The sequence below is a fragment of the Etheostoma cragini genome, chromosome 19 (assembly GCF_013103735.1).
Source record: "Etheostoma cragini isolate CJK2018 chromosome 19, CSU_Ecrag_1.0, whole genome shotgun sequence".
Classification (NCBI taxonomy): domain Eukaryota; kingdom Metazoa; phylum Chordata; class Actinopteri; order Perciformes; family Percidae; genus Etheostoma; species Etheostoma cragini.
The window spans coordinates 18,000,297-18,021,935 of NC_048425.1; the positions used below are offsets into that span (position 1 = coordinate 18,000,297).

Here is a 21,639-nt window from a genome sequence, read left to right on the forward strand (position 1 = left end):
AATTCTCTGGTCAAATAAAGCAGAGAAAGGGGAGGTAACCTTTCCCCTTATGACCTCATAAGGTCATAAGGTCTTTTCTCAAAGGCAGAGCAGGAAACCCAGGGCTCGGTTTACACCTATCACCATTTCTAGCCACTGGGGGCCATAGGCAGGCTGGGGGAACTCATATTAATGTTAAAAAACCTCATAAAGGGACATTTTCATGACATGGGACCTTTAAATGTGCCTGGGGCATCTGTTATTATCCTTAAACTGGTGTCCCCCGTCTCGTTGAAAACATCTTTCTTTTTGGCTAGTTCATTTCTGTTTTTGTTTCCCTCAATCATGTGTCGAGGAGCCATGAAGTAGCAACGCTAGGAGCAGGAAAAACCTATTTAGCATGCCTTATTTTAATAATGAAAATGTTAAAATTGGGGGCCAGTGTGTCGATTCTCGCATCGGACAAAGAGGGACAAAGATATATATATTGCTGCTAAAATTGCACAACAAATGTTGTATAGGAGAGAAATGTTTAATACACATCCTTACACAGTGGTTGAACATTAATCCGCAGATAACTTATGCAATGACTTATGGCTTGAAAAGAGTCTATGTCTAGAGTCTAACTATGGTCCATGGATCTGCACATTTCCTCCATGTCTATTAACTTTGATAATGGTCAGGGATGCAATGTTGGTACTGTATTAACTACCGTTCGACATGTGATGATTGATATTGGGAAGTAATGCTGAAAAAATTCATTCATAGTACATTGGACCTGTCTTACTGTAATCTTTTAGTCCCTAAAGGTTTAACTTGTACTGGCTCTGCAGACTGCAGAGAGAAGACAACTTGTATCCAGAAGAGGTGACATAAAACCTTCATAAAACACAAACTGGATAATGTAACTGGAACAAATCTCTCCAAGTTGGCCGGGGGGAATTTTTCCCATAGCACACGACGTGTTAACGAGACGCCAAATTCACGACAGTTGCTCGATCAATTACTTCAACATTGTAGTTGCACTTTAATGTAACTGGCGACCATCCTTGTTGCATAACAAGTTTGGAATGCATTGCGCTTGCCCAAAGCTAACAAAATGCCACCTCATACTGAAGGATGCTCACTTAACCCAGCGTTAATATTACAATATGCGGTCGTAATTGCAGTGTGCTTAATCTATGCTGACAACAAATATTTTCGCAGGGGAATATTTTCCTTAAAACCCGACTCAGCTTGCTAATTTATACAGCAGATGTGGAATTGGGCAATGCTAATAAAACATTTAGGTTTACAGACATGTGTGATACTGGAAGACAGCTATGCAGCTTTTGCAATATAGTAGAGTGGAGCTCTTCTTTATAGTACTTTAGCTATTTAAAAAGTACAGGTACAGCAACAGGTATAACGTTAGTGTTTCTTCCAGCTGTTAAGTAACTGGATCTGTTGCGGTGTGCAGGTGTGTCAGGCAGACACCTTGAGGTGCAGCGGAGGATGTAGGTTAATGTTCACCGATGCGTGCCAAAACTGTCTTTCAATATAACTTTTTTTTTTCCTCTTAGCGGTGCATCCATGTGTGTCTGTAATGCAACCCTAGGCGATTCATGCTCCGACGTGCCACTATCTTTTAGGTCGCTCTCTATGTAAATCTGCAAGTGAGAGCTTACATGTCTGTTTTTTATCTACTTGACATATTTGATTTATGTCTCTTTTTGTTTGTGCTAATTAGGAAACGCCCAGCAAGCCCGGTTAAAGGCATTGTTAGATACTAAATCCCTGTTTCATTTCCTCCTTTGTTCTGTTAACTCCTAGTTGAGGCTTAGCTCCACAGTGCGGCCTTGCGTGCCCATTGGCCGACTTACTCAGCTCCTGCTGAGCCCCGCTCCTGGGTCTAGGGGGGGTTCATCCACAGCCGCTCCCTTTTCCTGGCTCCCAGACTTCCTGCTCCTCACAGATCCAACTAGGTGAGACAGAGGGTGACAGATGACCAATGCGTGCATAGGCCATAGGTGTGTGTTGCCTCTTCCTCTGCACTGAGGTGTAGAGTGAAGGTGTGGTTAAGGGCCATGGAGGTCGAGATGATTTCCTCCACCGCAGTGAGAAAGAGAAAAAGACAGAGAAATAGAAATATGGTAGCAGTTTGCCCAGAGGTGAGCACATTCTCATGTCAAGTGTGTTTTTTTTGAGAAGGCGAGGAGCGCTCATGCTTATTTTACACCTGGCACTTAATCTATTGAATGTGTGTTTCGAGCCATTTGTGCATTAAGCTATTTATTGAGAAAGTTTCCAACTCTCAGGATACATTTGGAGGGACGTTTCCTTGCTTTTATGTGACGATCCAGGGCAAAGGGAGGATTGCTTTTCTTTCCACTTGCTCTAATCCAGCTTGTTGCAGAGGCTTTGCCAGTTAGTTTGCAGATTTAAGAGTGCAAATAAAACCCACAATTCATACGCACACATGCACAGAACAGCAGAGCACCCATGCATGCATGCATGTAGGACTTTGTGACTGACATGTCAAAGGTCACTCTTGGACACTCACCTACTGGAACTTGCAGTTATCTGGATGACGCAAATACTTCAGGGCAGATCCACCACTTGTTTCTTGTTAACATCAGGCACACCCAGCTGTTACATCACACGGCCCTTTGTGCTCCTAACCTCTCCTACTTCATCAGAAACACTCGGTCAGCTGCTCGGTGGCATCTTTCTGTCCCTCCCCGTGCTCCGTCTGGTTTACGTTTATGATATTCAAGACGGTTTATTATCATTCTTCTGTCTTCTTTTAAAGAAGGGCAAAGTAACATTTACCTGCAAAACAAAAAACGCAACAAAACCAACTGAAATAATTTCAAAAACCTAAATGCAATGTTGAACACATAGATCCCAAATCTGTAAAGTAGCTGTGTATAATAAGCGCATGTATGTGTATATATCAGCACACATAGAATATTATATAATAACAGGTTTCCCAGAGTAATATTAGTTCAAAGATTATTAGAATTAGAAAGCAGAACCAAAAAATAGAAGTTTGTAATTGACCTGCACGATGGATCGTTGTAAAATCTCGACCCACCCGTTTGGATTTTGGTTTTTCAATAACTTAGATTTTCTTTTTGGTTTTGATTTTCATTTCCTTTTACGAGCCGACTGCATCACACATGCTACTACTTCATCTGTGAGTTTTAAACCAAGTGGGTATAAAATAGGGAGAGCCTCTCTGTTTCCTGCAGTGTGTTATGGGTGCCAAATAAAATCTATACATATATATAAAATACAGCACATTTACTTCCAATTACTTTTGTTTTGTCATGGCAGAGAATCGTGATATCAATTCAAAGCTCAACAAATCGTGATTCATATTTTCCCCGAATCAACAGGCCTAGTTTGTGGTGCCAAACTCACTCCACAGTTTATTAAAGTTTTCCTTTTTTTTTTTTTATCAGATGGAAACCATTTAATACTCTGAAATTTATGAAGCTCTCAATCCAAGAGAACGTGAGCACTGAATATGAGTTTTAAATAAGTTTTCATGCCATAAAGGGTCTAATAACATTTTAGTTGTTGAAGTCGAGAGATTGAAAGCAAAATCATTTAAGCTAAAGTTATAATTTGGAAAATGTGAATGTTGTGATTGTGTTACTGCAAAGGCAAAATATGTAAAACATACATTTTTACTTTTGTTTAGTACTAATTTTAGATTTAGAATCCATATATATATATATATATATATATAATAGGATATTTGATAGAGAACAAAGATAATGGGCGGCTGTGGCTCAGCGGTTCCCTGCCAATCGGAAGGTTGGGGGTTCGATCCCCGGCCCTGCAGTCCCAAGTCGACGTGTCCTTGGGCAAGACACTGAACCCCGAGTTGCCCCCCCGATGCTGCCCCATCGGAGTGTAAATGTGTGTGAGTCTCATGAGCAGAGGGGCACCGTGTACAGCAGCCTCGGCCACAGTGTGTGTGTGAGTGTGTAGTGTGTGTAGTGTGTGTGAGTGCGTGTGAGTGTGTGTGAATGGTTCCTGTACTATATAAAAGCTATGAATCGTTGTTAAGACTAGAAAAGCGCTATATAAGACCAGTCCATATAAAGACAGTTAACTAGATGGAATGCTTTGTCAATAACATTACTTAAAATGTCTTATTTTGCTAACTTTTATTTAATTTTAGCTGTAATAAAAAAGGTTTTCAACTAATATTTTTGTCATAAACTATGAAAAAAAAATGTTATCAGTGGCAGATTTCATTTATGAAATTCGACATAATTGGACATAAAGATCAGTTCATAGAATGCAGTTCTCGTGGCAGGTGTGATCTGGAATCATCTCAGAAATGACTAAAACACAAAAATCTAAATATGAAATGCAAAGAAGTGCCCCCCCCCCCCCCCCCCCCCCCCCCCCCCCCCCCCCCCCCCCCCCCCCCCCCCCCCCCCCGTCGTCACTCACGACAAACCCCGCCGTCCCAGCACATGTATTTACTTCTCTGTCCTCTCCGTGACCCATAATTCCCTTCCCCTTGCCCGCATAACTCTTCAAGATTAACAGAGTGCTCACTACCTGTCCACCTGCTAGAGGCATCACGTTTACGGGCACCGGGGTGATCTCAAGGGTCCAGTTGGTTTTCTAATCCTTGGAAACCAGAAATGGAGAGCCCGTCAATGGGCAGGCTGTTCCCTTTCCAGGGGGATCTGTTATTGCAACTGCCATTGTTCAGCTTGGGAGGCCACCTGCATCAATATCACAGTTTACTGGGCCAAATGCAACTTATTGGATATCGGGTTTTCTTGGCATCACTGAGATGTTAACGTTGTCTTGAACTCACCTGGATTATGTCTTAAGACAAAGAAACAAGCTGGGGCTGGCTCATGCACTGATTTGTGGCAATGAATGTTTTTATAGAGTTCGTGCCCTTGTTCCAAGGCACGCAGGGGTGTTTGGTAGCGGCACCAGATCGCTATAAAGCTGTACTCCCCCCCCCCCCCCCCCCCCCCCCCCAACTTGAGATACCCTCAGGATCTCTCAGTGTCACCTGGATATCTGTAGCCAATGTGAAACCCTCCGAATGCAAAGCCATCTCTGTTACCCAACCCGACGACATTGGAAGGGCTGCTAGGGCCACATTTGGAAGGTTTTGGTTGCAGGGGCAATTTCTGAACTATCAGATTGAAACTCAAGATGCCAGGGGCCAGTCAATGCTGTCAGGAATTTCTAAGAGGGGTGTGCGCCTGTTTGAAAACCACTTTCTTAATTGAAGAAAAAAAAAGAAGAGAGAATCCCGATCACAACGGAGTTGATGTCACTGTCGGGTTTTAGCGTCTCAAATGTCCCCCGCATGTCTTTACCTCGGAGGTTGTCTGTCACAAAGCTGCTCAGGTGAATGTCTTTGATAAGAAGCATGGTGTTATATTTCCATAAGGAGATGTGCTGTTATGCTGGGGAGTAATACTATTCCATTCATTTTATCTAGCTTGCCATTGTCCAAAATTTAATGGACCCTCTGATTTTCAGCTTTTAAGGTCTGGTAGCTACATGTCCCTCATGCCCATTCGCACTGTGTATTAACTTGAGATTTCCCACTTGTGATTGCGTGTCAGTAACACAGGCTAAACTAAATGGTTTATGTGATATTCTCCTGTCTGTGTGCGTGTTAGCACTGTAAATCAAGCTTGATCAATCTGCCAAAGACTGCGGATTCTTGCAAGTTTGCAGACACCCCGTACACTCATGTCGTACACAGTACCTGGTCCTCCTTACGATGGGCCTTGCCTCAGCTTGTGCCCATTTTAGCGTTCCTGAGAGCCGGCTTCCAACCACTTGGGATGCTCTTAGGTTTCATAACACCAGGGGTTTGCTCTTCACTCTGAAAGAACAACATTTCTCACACAAACTGAAGTTTTTAGAGACAGATCCCCTATATCACAGGGTGAAACCCACCTGCCTCAGCCAGCTAGCCTGTCAAATGTGTCCTTTTGAGAGTAGAACTGCAGTCGCTCTTTGGGGAAGACATCGATACTGTAATACCATCAGTGCAGTTTCTGTCTGTCTTAAAAGTTCAAAAGCAAGCAATGTTTTTAATGCATTTGATGGATTACATTCATTATTTTTCATGCTGTCTCATCAAACATCATTAATTGGTGCCCAATGGAAGAGGCTTACAGAGCTTAGTAACAAGATATGATAGAAACCACTATGTTTTTTTAACATTATGATATCATTATGATGCCAGAACGGCACAAGAGCCAGGTCAGGGTGCCCCAGAGTTGGGATGGGAAAAGATAAAAAATAATAAAAAATGTCTTCCCGTAGCTGAAATGGTGTTTTGTCAGTAGGTTTCTGGACGTTTTTTTTCGGACTGGCTTGTTTCTGAAAAGGGCGGGGCAGGGAGAGGGAGGTGGGTCAGGGAGCGGGAGGTGTCCAGTGATTCTCCAGCAGGGATGTACTGTAGCTGTGCCCTACAGTGCCAAGCCCTGCTCCCTGCTGAGATGACCCTGGGCACCCGCTCCAGCTGTGCAAACACAACCGCATTGCTGAGCACACACTCACGTTCAGCCCGAGCCAAATCCAATTATTTGCCTTGCCTTGAGTTTTTTTCATTTCAGTAGAACATATTCAGCCATCTTTCTCAGCTGCGCTGAACAAGCTGACAAACGCACCACTGTGGCTTCTCTCTCTCTTATGTGGACCGATGAAAAAAGACAAAATATGTTTTAATATAGGCCTACATCTAAATATTTCTTTTATCTATATCTATTTCTAAATAAAACCAAAGCCATGCTTTCATTTGTGCACTAATTGAGCTGCAGTTGACATTCTTATTGGACACATTTATACACATTGGATGCTTTTTGGTGAACTTATCTGCCTGCTGCGGCTTTAAACGCCATTCACGAGAGCTCGGAGTGAATCCAAAGGATAAAGCTGAAAGCAGTGAAGCAGAAACACAAAGTAATCATAATCAAACAAATCAATTGGCAAAACTATGAAATTAAGAAGCGATGCTATAAACTAATTCATTAACTTTCCTTTATGTTACTGTCTACACTGCACAGATTTCCACTCTAAAGGACTCATAAGCTGCAAACCCCGCTCAACTGATAAAGTCATTACAATAAATATCAAACGTGTCCAGCTATGTGTCGCACTTATATGTGGCAGGAGGCGAACAAAAGTACGAGCTATCACGTTGCCATCAGTTTGACGAGCGGAGAGGCTCAAGCTGACATTTCAATGGAGGCAACCTTGATTCTCAGTCTGTCTTAAATGTTGCATAGAGAATATACTGTAGCAAGTATCTGATTCCAGCTAAAAAGACACACTGTACATGCTGTACCTATCAATCCATGGAAAAATCACACTGACAACTGACACTTGCTTGTTTGGGGAAAAAACGTATTGAGTATTTTTGGGTGAAATCAGTACAGGAACACCCTCCCAGCATACATAAACAGACCATACTAGATGGCAGGAGAAGCTACTTTTGGCTCTGCTGTTGCTTTGGAGCTAAATGGTTTTCCCTGAGATAACAGAGTGCTTGTGTGCTGGGCCAACAGGGAGCCCGAATGCATCACAAACACGTGATATGCTGTCTGTCACTGTCTGTTTGGGAACGACCCGCCATGCTCTCGAATACAATTAGCCAACACGGGTTCCTCGAGCACAAATGTACAAATTGAACAGAATTCGTATGCAACGAAAACCTCAGAAAATCCATTTAGGAATCTCACTATAGACACAGAGAATAAACACTACGTCATTAACACCCACCCACACACAGGGTTGGTGGACTCACACATGTGGTCAGATGAATATCCCATGGCGTGTTTAAGAGTTCACATGGCGCCTCCGATCTGGCTCTTTAATACAGAGGGAATGTGAAGGACGAAATGTGCCGACTCACCCTCTCCGCCCCCTCACCCACCAGGCACCCCCACCACTTTGGCTACGTCCCAGATGTCAGGGACGTCATCCATCAAACTGCTCCCAGTCGCCGGCAATTACACAAGTATGACAGGGATGTCTGAATAATTCTTCTTGACGTGCAATCATTGTCACAAGTCTTAGCAATCATCCACCATTATTGCCGTCAACTACACTCGTTTTTTGCGTGTCAATCCTGCTGAGATGCAATTTTAGGGTTATGTGATTAAGATCTTAGATCTTTTTTCTGCTCCTTTACTTCCTAGAGCGTCTTTCGGGGTCGTTGTCCGTCAATCTTCTGGGATAATTGCAGCCTCTGCTTGTTGACAAGACATTGGGTGGACATTAAGCTGTCACGGTATGTTGACTGTGTCATCGTGAACCGGTGAGGGAATCCATTTCTGTCTCTGATCTTCTGTGTGACTCAGCTCCGGTTCCCTGTTGTGATTGTCATATTTAGAGGACCCAAAACACATCCCTGGGTTTCTCCAGCCCGTCTGTCAGAGCGATGATGATGATGATGTTGGGGTTTGTTTGGCTGCAGGAGAACGTTGAGTCTGGGAGCGTCTGCCAAACAAGTGAATCATGTTGTTATTATTAGCATTTGTTCTAGTCTGTAGGACAAACTGAATTTACTGGCCAAAGATGCCTGTATATGAAGGATTGTTACCCCGAATGAAATTGCTTTGTTATGAAACTCTATTAAATTGCTCCTTGAAAAAATGTCATGTCTCTCCAAGTTAAGAATATGCAGATTGATAATCAATTTTAACAATGAGGAATTTTATTTTTTTGTATTCTCTTAGCATACATACCAGACACTTGTAAGTGCAGAGGCTCTTATATTGGAAGTTAACAACCAACTAGCATGTCATCATCAGGCAGATCCATATCTAAGATTATTAAAATATAAGAGAAGCAACTACTTCATGTAATAATCTTAAATGTAGGTTTACCAGCCTAAATGCAGTCATCATGTAGCGTATTCTGGCTTAAAAAAACTTGATCATCATACAAATTCTTGAGAAAATCACTAAGGGCCAAAATGTGATGGTTTGGGTTCTATAATTTATAAAAATGATGGGTCCAGCTCATGAGTGTTGAAGGATGTGGTCACTATTAAGCACACACTGAAGAGAAAGCAATTGAAAGGACGTTTAGGTGTAAGTAACCGGCAGAAAACTCAGTGGAAAGTATTTTGGATGTGTACCAACGTGTGTGCCCAGTGTGCAGCTGGCTTCTAGTAATGCAAAGCCCAGTTTGTAGAATGGAGTGTGGATTCTGGAGTGGGGGGCCGGAGCGTTAAAGGTGCCACGCCACAGGCAGGGCAGCATTTCATTACTTGCCTCGCTGCCAGCCAGATAAGATCAGGGCTCGAGAATATGGAAATTAACATTGTTCGTTGGTCGGGCGACTCCACAAATGAGGGCCGTAATTTGGGGAGCAGTCATGCATCAGCGATTCAGCGGTAACCACAGGCGGCGCGCCGGAGAAGGCCATGGCTCACATGGTACATGTTGGCCCTCGCTGTGGTCTAAGAATGGGTCTTCACAGATTGCAATTTTCCTCTCATGTACTAGTAAAGAGTCCTTACTTTGTGGGGCCTTGTTGAACACCACCATGGTTGACTCTGTTTGGCCCCTCATGTGATGTGTGGTCAGGATGCAGGCCAACATCTTGCCAGGTTGGTTCCTTGTCTATTTCAAAGAAAACAGTGATTACTGGATTGGTCTTCTGGGAGGTCTGGCTTTGCATGAATTTCATGGTGGTATCCATGTTTGGGTCATTGCCATTGTCAATTCTGCACATACTTACAATGGGAAGTTATGTTGAGTAAATGGGTCAAATTGGAGAATTGAACAGATCTGAGAGTGCTACTGGATTTCTGGCCCCTGAAAAAAAATCTACCAAAAACTGGAATTGGCTCCATCACATGTCAATATTCACAAGGAATATTGATGACATTTTTCTAACATCCTGGCAATGGACTCTCCATTTCTGAATGACTTTTTATTGTAGGGTTGTTTGGTATTAAAAACACTATAAATACATACAAAGACACAAAAAAATGAACGGTGCACTTTTTATTTAAGATATTATATTTCTTAGTAAAAATGGAAGTCGGTATGAACTTCTAATTGGCTAGTCGAATGATCTCAAACTTATTCTCTTACTTATTCATTATAAGATGTGGTTTCCAACACTAAAAAGAGCAGTTTGGTTCACAAAAATTATACTGATGCTTGTGAACTAGAACAGGATGTTGAATGTCATAAAGTACAACATAACTGCAGTAAAAGTACAACAAAAATGGGCCGTAACAAAATCTTTTTTTACTTTAACCCTCTGATATTTGGCCTTTATATGAGTTATGTTTATTTTTGCATATAGGAGAACTGTTTTAGACACACAAATGCTTGTGTAGCATTGCTGTGGGTGTACTATCAATAAATATGACATTATTATGTTAATTATTGGCAGAAGTAAATGCGATGAGGGCAAAAGCGCCTGGACTTTCTTTGACAAAATGCATGTATTTTGTCATCTGTATGAGTTATGATGATTATTTCTCACAGTGTGACTCCCAAGACATATGAGAAATGTTTTAGAGAGGAAAATGGCTTATGCATTACTTATCTGTCTGTGATATCAATACATATCTGGAAGATTCATGTTCCGTTTTATTTATTTATTTGTCTTTAAGGACCATTTTTAACATTCAAGTGACCTCACTGCAACCCAAATATTCTAATAACCCAGTTTGTCCTGAAAAATGATGTTCATTTCTTGACTGTAGACAACAGCGTTGTGTTGTGCATGTTTTACAAGTTATTATACAGAGAGAGTGGCGTTTTCTGAGAGAGTGGCGTTAAGTGGATCAGTCAGACTAATGAAAAGCTGTGATGGAGAGCTGTCACCCAGCTACCATGTCTGGTGATGGGACTGCTGCCAGCGTGGCGTTAATGTGATCGTATGAGGCGTTCACTGTCTCACTATGCAGCAGGGATGGTTCTCAGTGATGCTTTCAGTGTGCTCCACTGTGTGTATTTGCTGGATATTGGACTGAATACAGGAATACATACACTTATTCACACCAAACATGCAGTATGTTAGAGTAATAGACATCAACACAGATGTGTAATGTTCCCCACGTTCGCCAGATACTGTATTATCTCAGTATCCTTGACTATTAGCATTAAACACGTACTTAATTTATTTGTTTACATTTCAGTCACGAATGGCTGCACAAAATGTCCAATTCATCTAAGATGCTGAGCTATTTCCCTGGATAAGCGATACCACAAGTCATATTACCAAATTCATTAAGATTCATCCTTTAGGGACCTTTTATCATTTATCTATAATTTCATGACAATCCATGTGATTGTTTTTTAGATGTTTCACCCTGGAGCCACACCGCTAGCGTGGCTAACCCAAATGGGATTTTTAAGGACCAATTTAACTCTCATTGGTTATATTTCATGCATTGGTTATATTTCATGCATGTGCACAAGGCCTTTCTCTGAATAAACACACACAACCCTAAATCTAAATCTATTTCTATAAATATAATTTATCACACAAGATGGGTTTTTAACACCTGCCCAGGTGGTTTCTGGAGACCACCTATCCCTGTCCCCTCGTTGTAATTGATTACATTTGGAAGCTCCTCTTGGTGGGAAACTAAATGATGGATTTAGCCAATCTGCTTTTAAGCATAAGGTCGGTAAAGACTGAGGAGGGGAAGATGGATGATTTGGGGAAAGCGACTCTTCGAAAATACCCTCGCTTGCTTCAGTTTCACACTTTGACATAACCTCCCCACCTGCGTTACGAGCTGGAATCAGATCTAACAACAGGGCCGAGGCCATCCATCATGAGCAGACGTGGTAGTTACAGAATAAAGTGGCTATTGTCTTTCAAAGGTCCAATGTGGAGGAATTTCTCCCATCTAGCGTTGAGATCACATATCACCATCAGTTCTCTCGCCCCACACAGTTCAAAGGACAGCTACGGCAGCCTTCATGCTCCAAAAAGACGGTCTTTTGCTCTTTTCAATGTCCTTTTTAGTTATTTATTTAATTATAGGGCAAAATAATATGCTAAAATCATTTAGAGGGCGCTATAGAGCAACCATACCACTCACCAAGCCTCTATATGAATTCAGATGAACGGGTTTCATATTCTGCACATGGCTGCAAGATTTCGAGAGTTTTTGTGGATCCTAAAGTCCTCCAACAAGTCTTCGTAAATGAGAAATTCCGCCTGAAAATTGCCATATTTAAAATTTTTCAATTTTGCGATTTTCTTTTAAAAATAGCTTGATAGAGTTCCAGATGATACACATGTTCCCTCAAAAGTCAGTATGATAAATTATGACTTTTGTTTTAATTCAGGGAGCACGTTAGGGGACGCTACGGAGCCCCCTGACAACGTCTGAAACCAATCACTACAGAACTTTGTGATTTTTTTTGTGTGAATAATAATAATTCCTACAAAAACAACAGGTTCCTGGCACTTCAGTGCTCAGGCCCTAATGATTCAAATTCATAAAAACGGAAGAAAGGAATACTTGGAATTGATGATGGTGGTAAATATTCATAAAAACGGATAAGTTTGTGAACGGGCAACACCGTGGGTCTGATAGAAGATGTTTTAAAGCAGACCTATTATTTAATATATTAACACAGAGTCCAGCTGAGCTCTCTCATTGGACGCTGAGCTCGGCCCAATGATGCTGGACCACATAGAAATGATGAAAAACCCAAATCCATGTCGATGCTTTTCAGTTCTTTTATGGAATCTCAACCAGCTACTGTATGTTCTCCATCCACATCATTGTGTTTCCATAAAATACGCTTTTGTTTTTTCCACTCTACATTGAAGCAGCCTTAGCACTTGACTTAACAGCTTTTAATTCAACATTCAAATATAAAAAATGACGTTCCTGGTGAAGAAATTAGCTGCAGGAAGAACTGGCATGTTTCAGGAAATGACATGTGTCCGACACTCTTCCCTTAATCACGTCGCCATGTCATTTTTCTGATAAGTTAGTTTTTTTGATGCTACGAAAACGGGGTGATACATCACGATTAACAGCTGTGATTGGCTTGTGATTGGTCGAGTGGGTGTGTGGGCGGGACTTTCAATCTGGCTCCGAAATTACAAGATTTCAGCTCCTGTATCTGCGTTTTAAAAAAATCATCAGAACAGAACAAAAACTCTCTAAACTCTTGGTGGAAAAATAAAAAATAGTACAATTTAGCTTCTTTAATTGTTATTTTACATCATGAAATTGCTCAATATATTGCTATCCAGCATCCTAAGGAGGCTTAATCACTACATCCGAATATTTTCTGCACAGCTGCTTTGCTTGTGTCATTTTCTTTGTATTTTGTTTCTTATTTTCTGTATCACATCAACACATTCCCTGTGGTGCTCCTAATCTACCCTTGATTTTGCAATCTTACGGTGTTTTCTGGTACTTGCTTTACCATGGTGAGCCATGCTGTTCTTCAAGCTGTCAAAACTCTTTTGAGGGCCTCATTAAAGTGTAATAGAGGTCGTTACCTGAGAACGGAAACCACAAGGTGTCTGGTGCAGAGATTAACGCTAGTGCTGGAGCTATTGGTGCATTGAGACGTCTCCCTGCCGTCTAATGGGGTACAAAAGGCTTCAGCACTGTGTTTCAAAGCTCAACCTGTTTGATTGGAAGCCAAGAGAAGTCAGTACTGGGGTGTCCCACCACACAATTGGCCCTAACCCTAACCCCACACATGGTCAGCAGGTGGACTTACCTGTCTAGAAATATGCTACTTGCTAATGTTGCACATTTGGACAGGTCAAGCGATCACGTTGCAGTCAGCTTGTGGTCAGCTCGGGATTCATTGGAAGGGCACAGCCGCTGCAAGCATTACAGGATCTGGTCTCTGTTTGGACTGCAGGCTGATAGTCTGCGGTCGGAGAGGGATTCTCACCAAAGCCAAAGCCAAATGGCTGGTGACAACTAAGGTATTAAATGATCAATGATGAGTTATCCCGATGCCGTTTCATGTACAGAAACCCCCCGGAATCACTCACATTATAACGCGCGTTGTTTCTGTAACCATAGATTTTGTTCCTTCTTATCAACTGAAGACATATATTATGGCACAGACATGAGAGTGGCATCTTCTCTTCCAACTCTTTGCCAGGAAGTGTCATTGTGTTATTGTTAGTTCGATATTCGCTCTCCTTTTAGCTCTGTTTGGGTCTCCACCAACTCCTGAGGTGAATATTTGACTCAAAAATATTTGCTCATTTTAGTGTGCTCCACTTTATGATCAGTCAATAAGTCCATAATTCTTTTTTGATAGGGCTCTCCTACCCCCCCCCCCCCCCCCCCCCCCCCCCCCCCCCCCCCCCCCCCCCCCCTCAAATGAACTTGCCTTTCTCTTCCATTTGGTCCATCTGTTCCTGCCTCATGTTCTGCATTGGTATCCTACTTCAACAGCCTCACATGAAATAAGTAACGTACTGTTAATAAGGACTGTCAAAGAATCGCCCATGCATCATTAGGAAGATGCCACGCATCATTATGAGACGTTAAAACACGGGGGTAACCAAGCAATGCGATGACGGTGCCGGGGAATTTCTTATCCATCTATCTAAAGGTAAATCCTGCCCCCCTCCTTCACCCCTAAAGGCTTCATTCCCCGTGCTGTTCAACATGGGAAGTGGTTTGAGTTAAAGAGGGGAGAAATAAGATAAGTTGAGCTCCTCGCCACTCGTCTTCTTGTGTGTGCGGGACAGCCTGCACTCGGGAAAACGGATAATAGTAAATCAAGTTGAGAGAAATCTGGCAGAGAAACCGGGGAGAAGTTACATCTTCAAAGGCATTCTGAGGAAGAACATTAAGAAAACGAAATAATCCATCAGGATTTAGAGAATGTGATGAAAGTGGTGTTTCCCAGAGAGCTTAGTCATGAGCTGTTGCATTTGCAGGTATCCTGTGTGAACTCCTTAAGGGAAAATTGTAACCATCCGCGATTTCTTCCTCTTTAGCGCCGAAGGGTTTCTCGTTGCCTGGGACGAGCCAAGACTCTGTCGCGGCCTTTGTGACCCTTACCTTTTATCAGCCCCGAAATCCTGACGTGGCCTTGGGCTTTCATCTGTAATGAGCAAATATTAAACCAAGTGCCCCATAATCCCATGGTTCCTCTCACTGATCGATGTGTGGGGGCCAGGGAAAGACATGGCATAGTGTCCCCGGATGAGAAAAAGGGCACCCTTTTTTTTTGTTGAGCTTATGTAAGATGGTGGTGAGAAGGAGAGGAAAGGAAGGCCACAATGTTTCCTCTCCCAAAATGTGTTAAGTGAAAACTCACATAAATCCCCTTGAAAGTGGATTAGCAAAAATATCTTCTCCTCTTAGGTTTCGTCCAGACAGGAGCCGGTCTTGGAGAAGGGGTGTCCTTATCTAAACAGTGGACGGAATCTTACTAATCAAAGGCAGCAGTGCGCAAAACCTAAGTCTAGGTCTTGGCCTATGGTTAAAGTCACAGTTTCCACCCAAACAGTAGAAGCTGGCACCACGCTATAGTAAAGCTCAATTATGATATCAGGTTGGTGTTATTACTGTTGATTATGTGCTTTTGAAGACCCGACTTGCCCCTGAGTTCACTTCCTCTCCTCATCCCTGGCTCTTTGAAATCCAACCCGCCTCGGAGGTTAACGAACCACCGGCCTGGTTCCCTGTTTTACTTTGACCTTTGCCCCTTGTCGCATTGATGCACACGTACACACTCGTTGGGTTTGAGCCTCGCGTGTGTCATTTTTGAAAATTTGGAAAGCCCGACTTTTAAGGAAGATGGCTGCAAAATCCAAAATGACACGGAAACGGTTGTCAGATTTGTCTGGTGTTAAGACACTAAAAGGGTGAGAAAATCATTTCTATAGACCGGGGGGGGGGGGGGGGAATCTCTCCACCCCAGAGAAGGAAGCAATCGGCATGTTCATCTCAACCGGGCCTCCATTTAGCCTTGATCAAGGCCATCTGGTCTCTTAGGTGGTTTTCAGTTCATCTTAGCCTACACACACACACACACACACACACACACACACACACACACACACACCAGCAACGCTGTTTGCTTTACCCCTGGCTTGTAGTTTTGCAACATTGACATTTTCAGCATCGCCGGCAGAGAGGACACGCTTCAGTGCAACGTCGGAGATCTCATGTTAAATGTACACACCGAACAGTAGGCTGTATTTTTATAAAGTTTTTGTTTTTTTTAATATGCGTTATTTGGTTTCCCACAATGCAGTAAAGTCTCTGGGGTTTATAGTTTAGAAGTCTGTAAACTGTTGGAGGACCACGTGCTGTATTACATTTCCAGCCATGTATTACTTAGACCAGTCTCCCACAGGTATAAGATGAATTTTCACATTTATTCATCATCATGTATTCCTCATTTGCAGATCCCCACACCAGAAACTTTGCAGGTGACTAATTATATACTATAGTCCAACGTTAAATTTGATCTTTTGCTCATTTTTATGAAAAACAGCCCAACAGCTGCTACATGTGCAGATCCATACCCAACCAAAAGTATGTGGACATGGGGATGCTGGTCATCCAAGGGGGGTCATGCCCACATTTTACTGGGCGTAGGGCTTTAAACCACATTGGATTTCAAGAGTCCACTACGCGGTTCTTTCCCACACAAAGCTGGTGCACGTTTCCCTGCAGTTACTTAGCAGCACACACAACTCAAAGTACCTCAAATACCCCAAATCCACATCCCCCTCTGCTCGGCTTCGCTCTGCCTTGGCACAAACCCGGGGAGGCAGGCAGTCGACCCGGGTCATTACGGGGTGTTTATGACCCACGCATAGCGGAGCCGAGCAGCTGAGAGGCCCCTGTTCTGCGAATGTGTGCATCCTCGAGAATGCCGGCCCTGCTGTGCTGCTAATGGACCTTATCCAAGATGCCCCGTCTCCCAGAAGAGGTGGGTCACCACAGCTTCTGGCATCAGATGTCTTCTGCTGGGAATTCCTCGCAGAGCACATGACGATTCTCCTCATCCAGAGGGGGCAAAAGAAAAAACGCTTCTGCAAACAGAAAAATAAGTTTTACTGCAATTGACCTACATTTCCCATCATCCCCCCATTGCTCCACAGAGGTGAAATAGCATGATCCGGTGGAGACACACACAGAGAGCTTGTTGCCATACTGGACTGGTGTATCTGCTTGATTTTTCTTCTTTTGCCCCATAAAGAAGAATCCATACTTTAATATTAAGTGGCCTACATGACCCCTTCTGATTCGTTTTTCAGGTTGCTGCCGGGGCCAACGATGGGGACGCGGTGTTCATCAGGGAATTCACCCTGATCCGACGAGACCATCTCGCGGAAGAGCCGCTCCACGTCAGCAGCCAAAAACCGGAGGACCCCGTAAGTGCCCGATCAGAAAAACACTGCACTCATTGTTGAACTGAAGAAATAAATCGAGGTGTCAGATAAAACTAAATCAGCCAATAAGTCTATCGCAGTGTGTTTATGTAACGCTCTGTACAAGAGGGGGGGAAAACCCCGCAGTATCACACCTCAGTAATGAATATAAGTGAATGATGACCGTGGGATATTGGGAGTGAAGGGCGGGCTGACCTGGCTTGATGGGAAACAGGGCAACCCATGCAAACACTCACACAGGGGCGGACTTAACACTTTAAGGGGGGGGGAAATATCACAAATTTCTGATATATAGGAACTTTTTGAAAATGGGTCAAATTGACCCGAGGACAACAGGAGGGTTAAAAAAGAGAAACTGGATGTGGGAATTCTCCCAGAATCCCAGCTAAATTCATATCTTGCTGCTCAGTCAGAATCTTATTAACCTGGAGTCCCAGTTTCTTTCTCAATAATCATAAATGGGAAGTTTTAGGCCTATCGGCAAACATCTATTTCAAATATAGCAAATGGAATATGAAGAACTAAGAGCGGGTTCTCCACTAAAGTTCCTCAGGGTGCTCCTTAGTAGCATGTGTTTAGGCTACTTTTACTTTGATACTTTAAGTAAGTTTCCAAGCCTGTACTTTGTTACTTTTACTTGAGTAAAGAAGTTAAATCAGTACTTCTACTTTTAAGTCTCTGCACTTCTACTTCAGTATGGGAAATGAGTACTTATGATGATCACTACTGTTGTCGTGAGGGGATTTTTTCCCCCGATTTACTGCGAGGACATGACTCAGATTTTCTGGTTTACTTGCACTATATTTCCAACATATACAGTAAGACCTCCTCTTTCAGGTGAAAGGTGAAAAGTCCTTCGTTCACACCTTTCACAAGCCTCATTTTAAGTTTTATAAGGGATTAAAGATCACTCTGGAGGGGAAACCTTTTATTTATTTATTAAGTGTAATATTCATGATGACTTTGCCCTACCTAGTATTTTAAAGTGACATATATTTGACACTGCTTCGTTCCATCTTTGCTTTTTACATGCAGACGAAGTGGAAAAACCATTTAAAAACGATCAGAAGTCAAGAATGTAAATGGCGTGGTACATGCTTCTAGGACTGGAGTTAGAAACCACAAACGGCTATCTTTAAAGCATTTGGATGTCACACTGTAACCGAGCAGCAGTGGGATTTATGATGCACTGACCTCAAGCAGATTTATGAATGTGCATCAGAGTGGTTTTCAAACGTCTACTCCCACATGATGTGGCCTCAGTTGTTCTTTATGGGTTTCATAATAGTATACTCAGTTAATCTGTATTTCTATCAACATACAGGAACAACTAAGGTGCCTCTCATTCACCTTTTATTGTCAAATTAAAGGAAGATTTCAACATTTTGGGAGATTCACTTACTTGATTTTGTCCAAACTGGAGCTAGAAGAGAAGACAGTTAGCTTAGCTTAGCATAACAATTTGTTCAAATAACCAGCTGCTGGTTGTAGCCTTCTATTTAAAACAAAACATACATATGAGATTGATATCATTCTTTCATCTACAGGAACTCTCTGCCAAAAATGGAATAAGTGAATTTCCCCAAAGAAAAGCCACATTATTTAATTAATGAGCTTTAGAGGTGTTGGAACTTTGGAGCAAGCCAGACTGGCGATTCGCCCCTACGTCCAATCTTTATGCTAAGCTAAGCTAATTGCCTCTTGGCTCTTGCTCCACACTTAATTCCCAGGCATGAATATGGTATCAATCATGTCATCTTACTCTCAGCACGAAAAGTAATAAGCATGTTTCTCAAAATGTAGAACCCTTCATTTAAACCACTGTTGGCTTTAAGGAAGAACTTATGCACTTTAGTTCAACCTTAACATAGTTGTCCCTTGATCACTGTGGCCTGTCAGATTCACATTTGTCTCTGTTGGACAGAGGCATGACAGCATGCTGCCCTTTGACCTTTAAATATGATGCCATGATAATACAGAACAAATGAAGGATACTGACTCTTACCCAATATTAAGGGCCAGGACAGGTTAAAAAGTGGTTTCTTGAATGGAATTGCGGTTCTGTGCTACATGCAAGATGCTAACCTGTCTTCAGATGGGGAGTCCACAGACTCCCAGGAGCCGCACATTTGTGATCCCTTTCAGCACTCAGTCGATTCGGGTCTGGATGTGTTGGATCTTGGTTCTATATTAAGCTTGATTCCAAGCCACGCGGCTTAATTAGCAAGCAACCCGGGAGGCGGACTCCAAAGTGGATTCGCTTTCTCTAGTTCATGAGAATGTGCCAGGGTCGGGTGGTGGGCAATAGGACTGACCTCCCCAGGACCCTTTACCCCATCCCTCAAGAGGGCCACACATGTATTGTTCTCTCAAAAGGAACGTGTTTTTTCTGGCAGCCTCAGCACGAGCTACTTCGATGGAACGGAGCTGTCTTAGGCCAGCTTAGCAAAGCTTAACAGCTTAGGCCTAACATACCTTTGTAAATTAACCAGTATTTATTACGTGATGTCAAGCATGTGCTGTAGAGCTTCACCAATGTCAGCATTCATAAACAGATATCAAGTACCTTTATTAGGTTGAGAGGTTCCTGAGTCAAAGTGTGTGGGGGGTCTGATGGCTAAAATCTTGGCTGCCGAGTCTGAGAAAGTCTTCTTTTTTTTTTCTTCTGTAACGTGACTGAATGAGTAGGACTGTGAAGATTAACAGAGATGCTGGTCTTAAATCTCTCTCTCTGACTATTCCCACTCGTCGTTTGGCCATGAATGAATTTTTCCAGAAGCTTTGAGAACAGCAACTAACTCAAAACCTTCAAAATATGTAAAAAAATATCTTTGTCAGAATGTGAAATTAAGAGTTGGGATAGAAGAAAAAGAAGCGTCAGTTTCTAGTTGTATTTGTGCTTTTTACCATGATCAGTTGTCGAAATTTAGCTTTAATGTAAAAAAGAAGAAAGATTTGTTCATGTACTTGAGGGAAATCCAGGCAATCTCGGCTCACCTGATCTGTTTCCTTTGCTCTATGTTGTCTCGCAAATACATGAAATCCATCGTCTTTGTAGCGTCCATGTTGTTTCTACATTAAGACTTAAAGCTCATGAACGCACCGAAGTCGGAAGACTTCCATACTTGGGAAACGGGACCGTCCGAGGACCACTGAATGCACCATTGGCCCTGGCGTAGGTCTGCACTCTCAGAGTGTCATTCTTGTATTTTCTGAAAATCTGAGTAATTAAAGTAAAGGAGGTGGACATACAAACTTAAAACAGTAGAGACTTCCAGAAGTACCCAGAGTACTTCTATTAGTTAATTCTGTAAACCAGCCTACATTTTGTTATCCACACCAATAAAGGCCAAGATATTATGGGTGGGGGGGCTTTAAGTGTCTGGTAATGACGGTCATTGTGACGGCCGAGACGGTTCCGCCTTTTGGCAGGGTGTCAGGGTTTGGGGTAGTTAAGGTTGGGCGAGCCGGGCCAAAGTTGGGATGGCAAGGGGGGGGGGGGGGGGGGGGGGGGGGGGGGGGGGGGGGGGGGGGGGGGCGCATGTCCACCTGGCGCATGTAGCGCCAGGTGGAAAGGGCAACGGTCTTGCACAATTAAACACTTAATTTGTCTTCATTAGAAGGACGGGCATGTGAGTTTATGTTTCTTTTAAAAGATTTTCAGCCTTTATTTTGACAGGACAGATGAAGACATGAAAGGGGGGATGACATGCAGCAAAGGGCCGCAGGTCGGAGTCAAACCCGCGCCCTAAACTAAACCTCTATTTATGGGCGCCCGCTCTACCAAATGAGCTATCTGGGCGCCGGGGCATGTTAGTTTTGTCAGGCTGAGAGGATGTTTGGGTTTCATTTTTTTCCCCACTACATGCTGTGCCCCCCCAGGTTTACACAACTTCAAGTTAAAGCTTTAGGGCATTTCTGAGTTGTTAATGTTGTATAAGGCTTACTTTTAGCCAGTGTATGTAACCTTTATAGCCTTACAGGTACCCTGTGGAGTTTTTTTCCACTAGTAGTGCTATTAAGTAAAGTTTAAAAGAGTGGGTCACAGTTCTGCACATGCACATGGACGCGCATGCACGAACATACACATACACACTTACTGAGTGCACATTATTCCACAGGTGACAGTTTGCGGCTTTAACATGCTTAGAACTAGAAGGGCACTCTAAAACTGCAGACCTTCGCCAATAATAATATTAAAGGTGCCCCAGAACACACTGTAAAAAACATCCTCCTATCTGCTAGCTGCCTGTCCCCAGAACACACTGTAAAATCATCTCC

At 42.8% G+C, this 21,639-nt stretch overlaps 1 protein-coding gene across 3 annotated transcripts in view; it reads left to right on the top strand.

The window, feature by feature from the left end:
* The window catches only part of LOC117934707 (ADAMTS-like protein 1), an 80,718-nt gene that overhangs the window by 11,192 nt on the left and 47,887 nt on the right, over window positions 1–21,639 (top strand). For all 3 annotated transcript variants that reach the window (XM_034856585.1, XM_034856582.1, XM_034856583.1), the window contains exon 2: window positions 17,224–17,340. In XM_034856585.1, coding sequence (XP_034712476.1) covers window positions 17,224–17,340 — 117 coding nt within the window. The remainder of the gene's footprint in view (window positions 1–17,223; window positions 17,341–21,639) is intronic.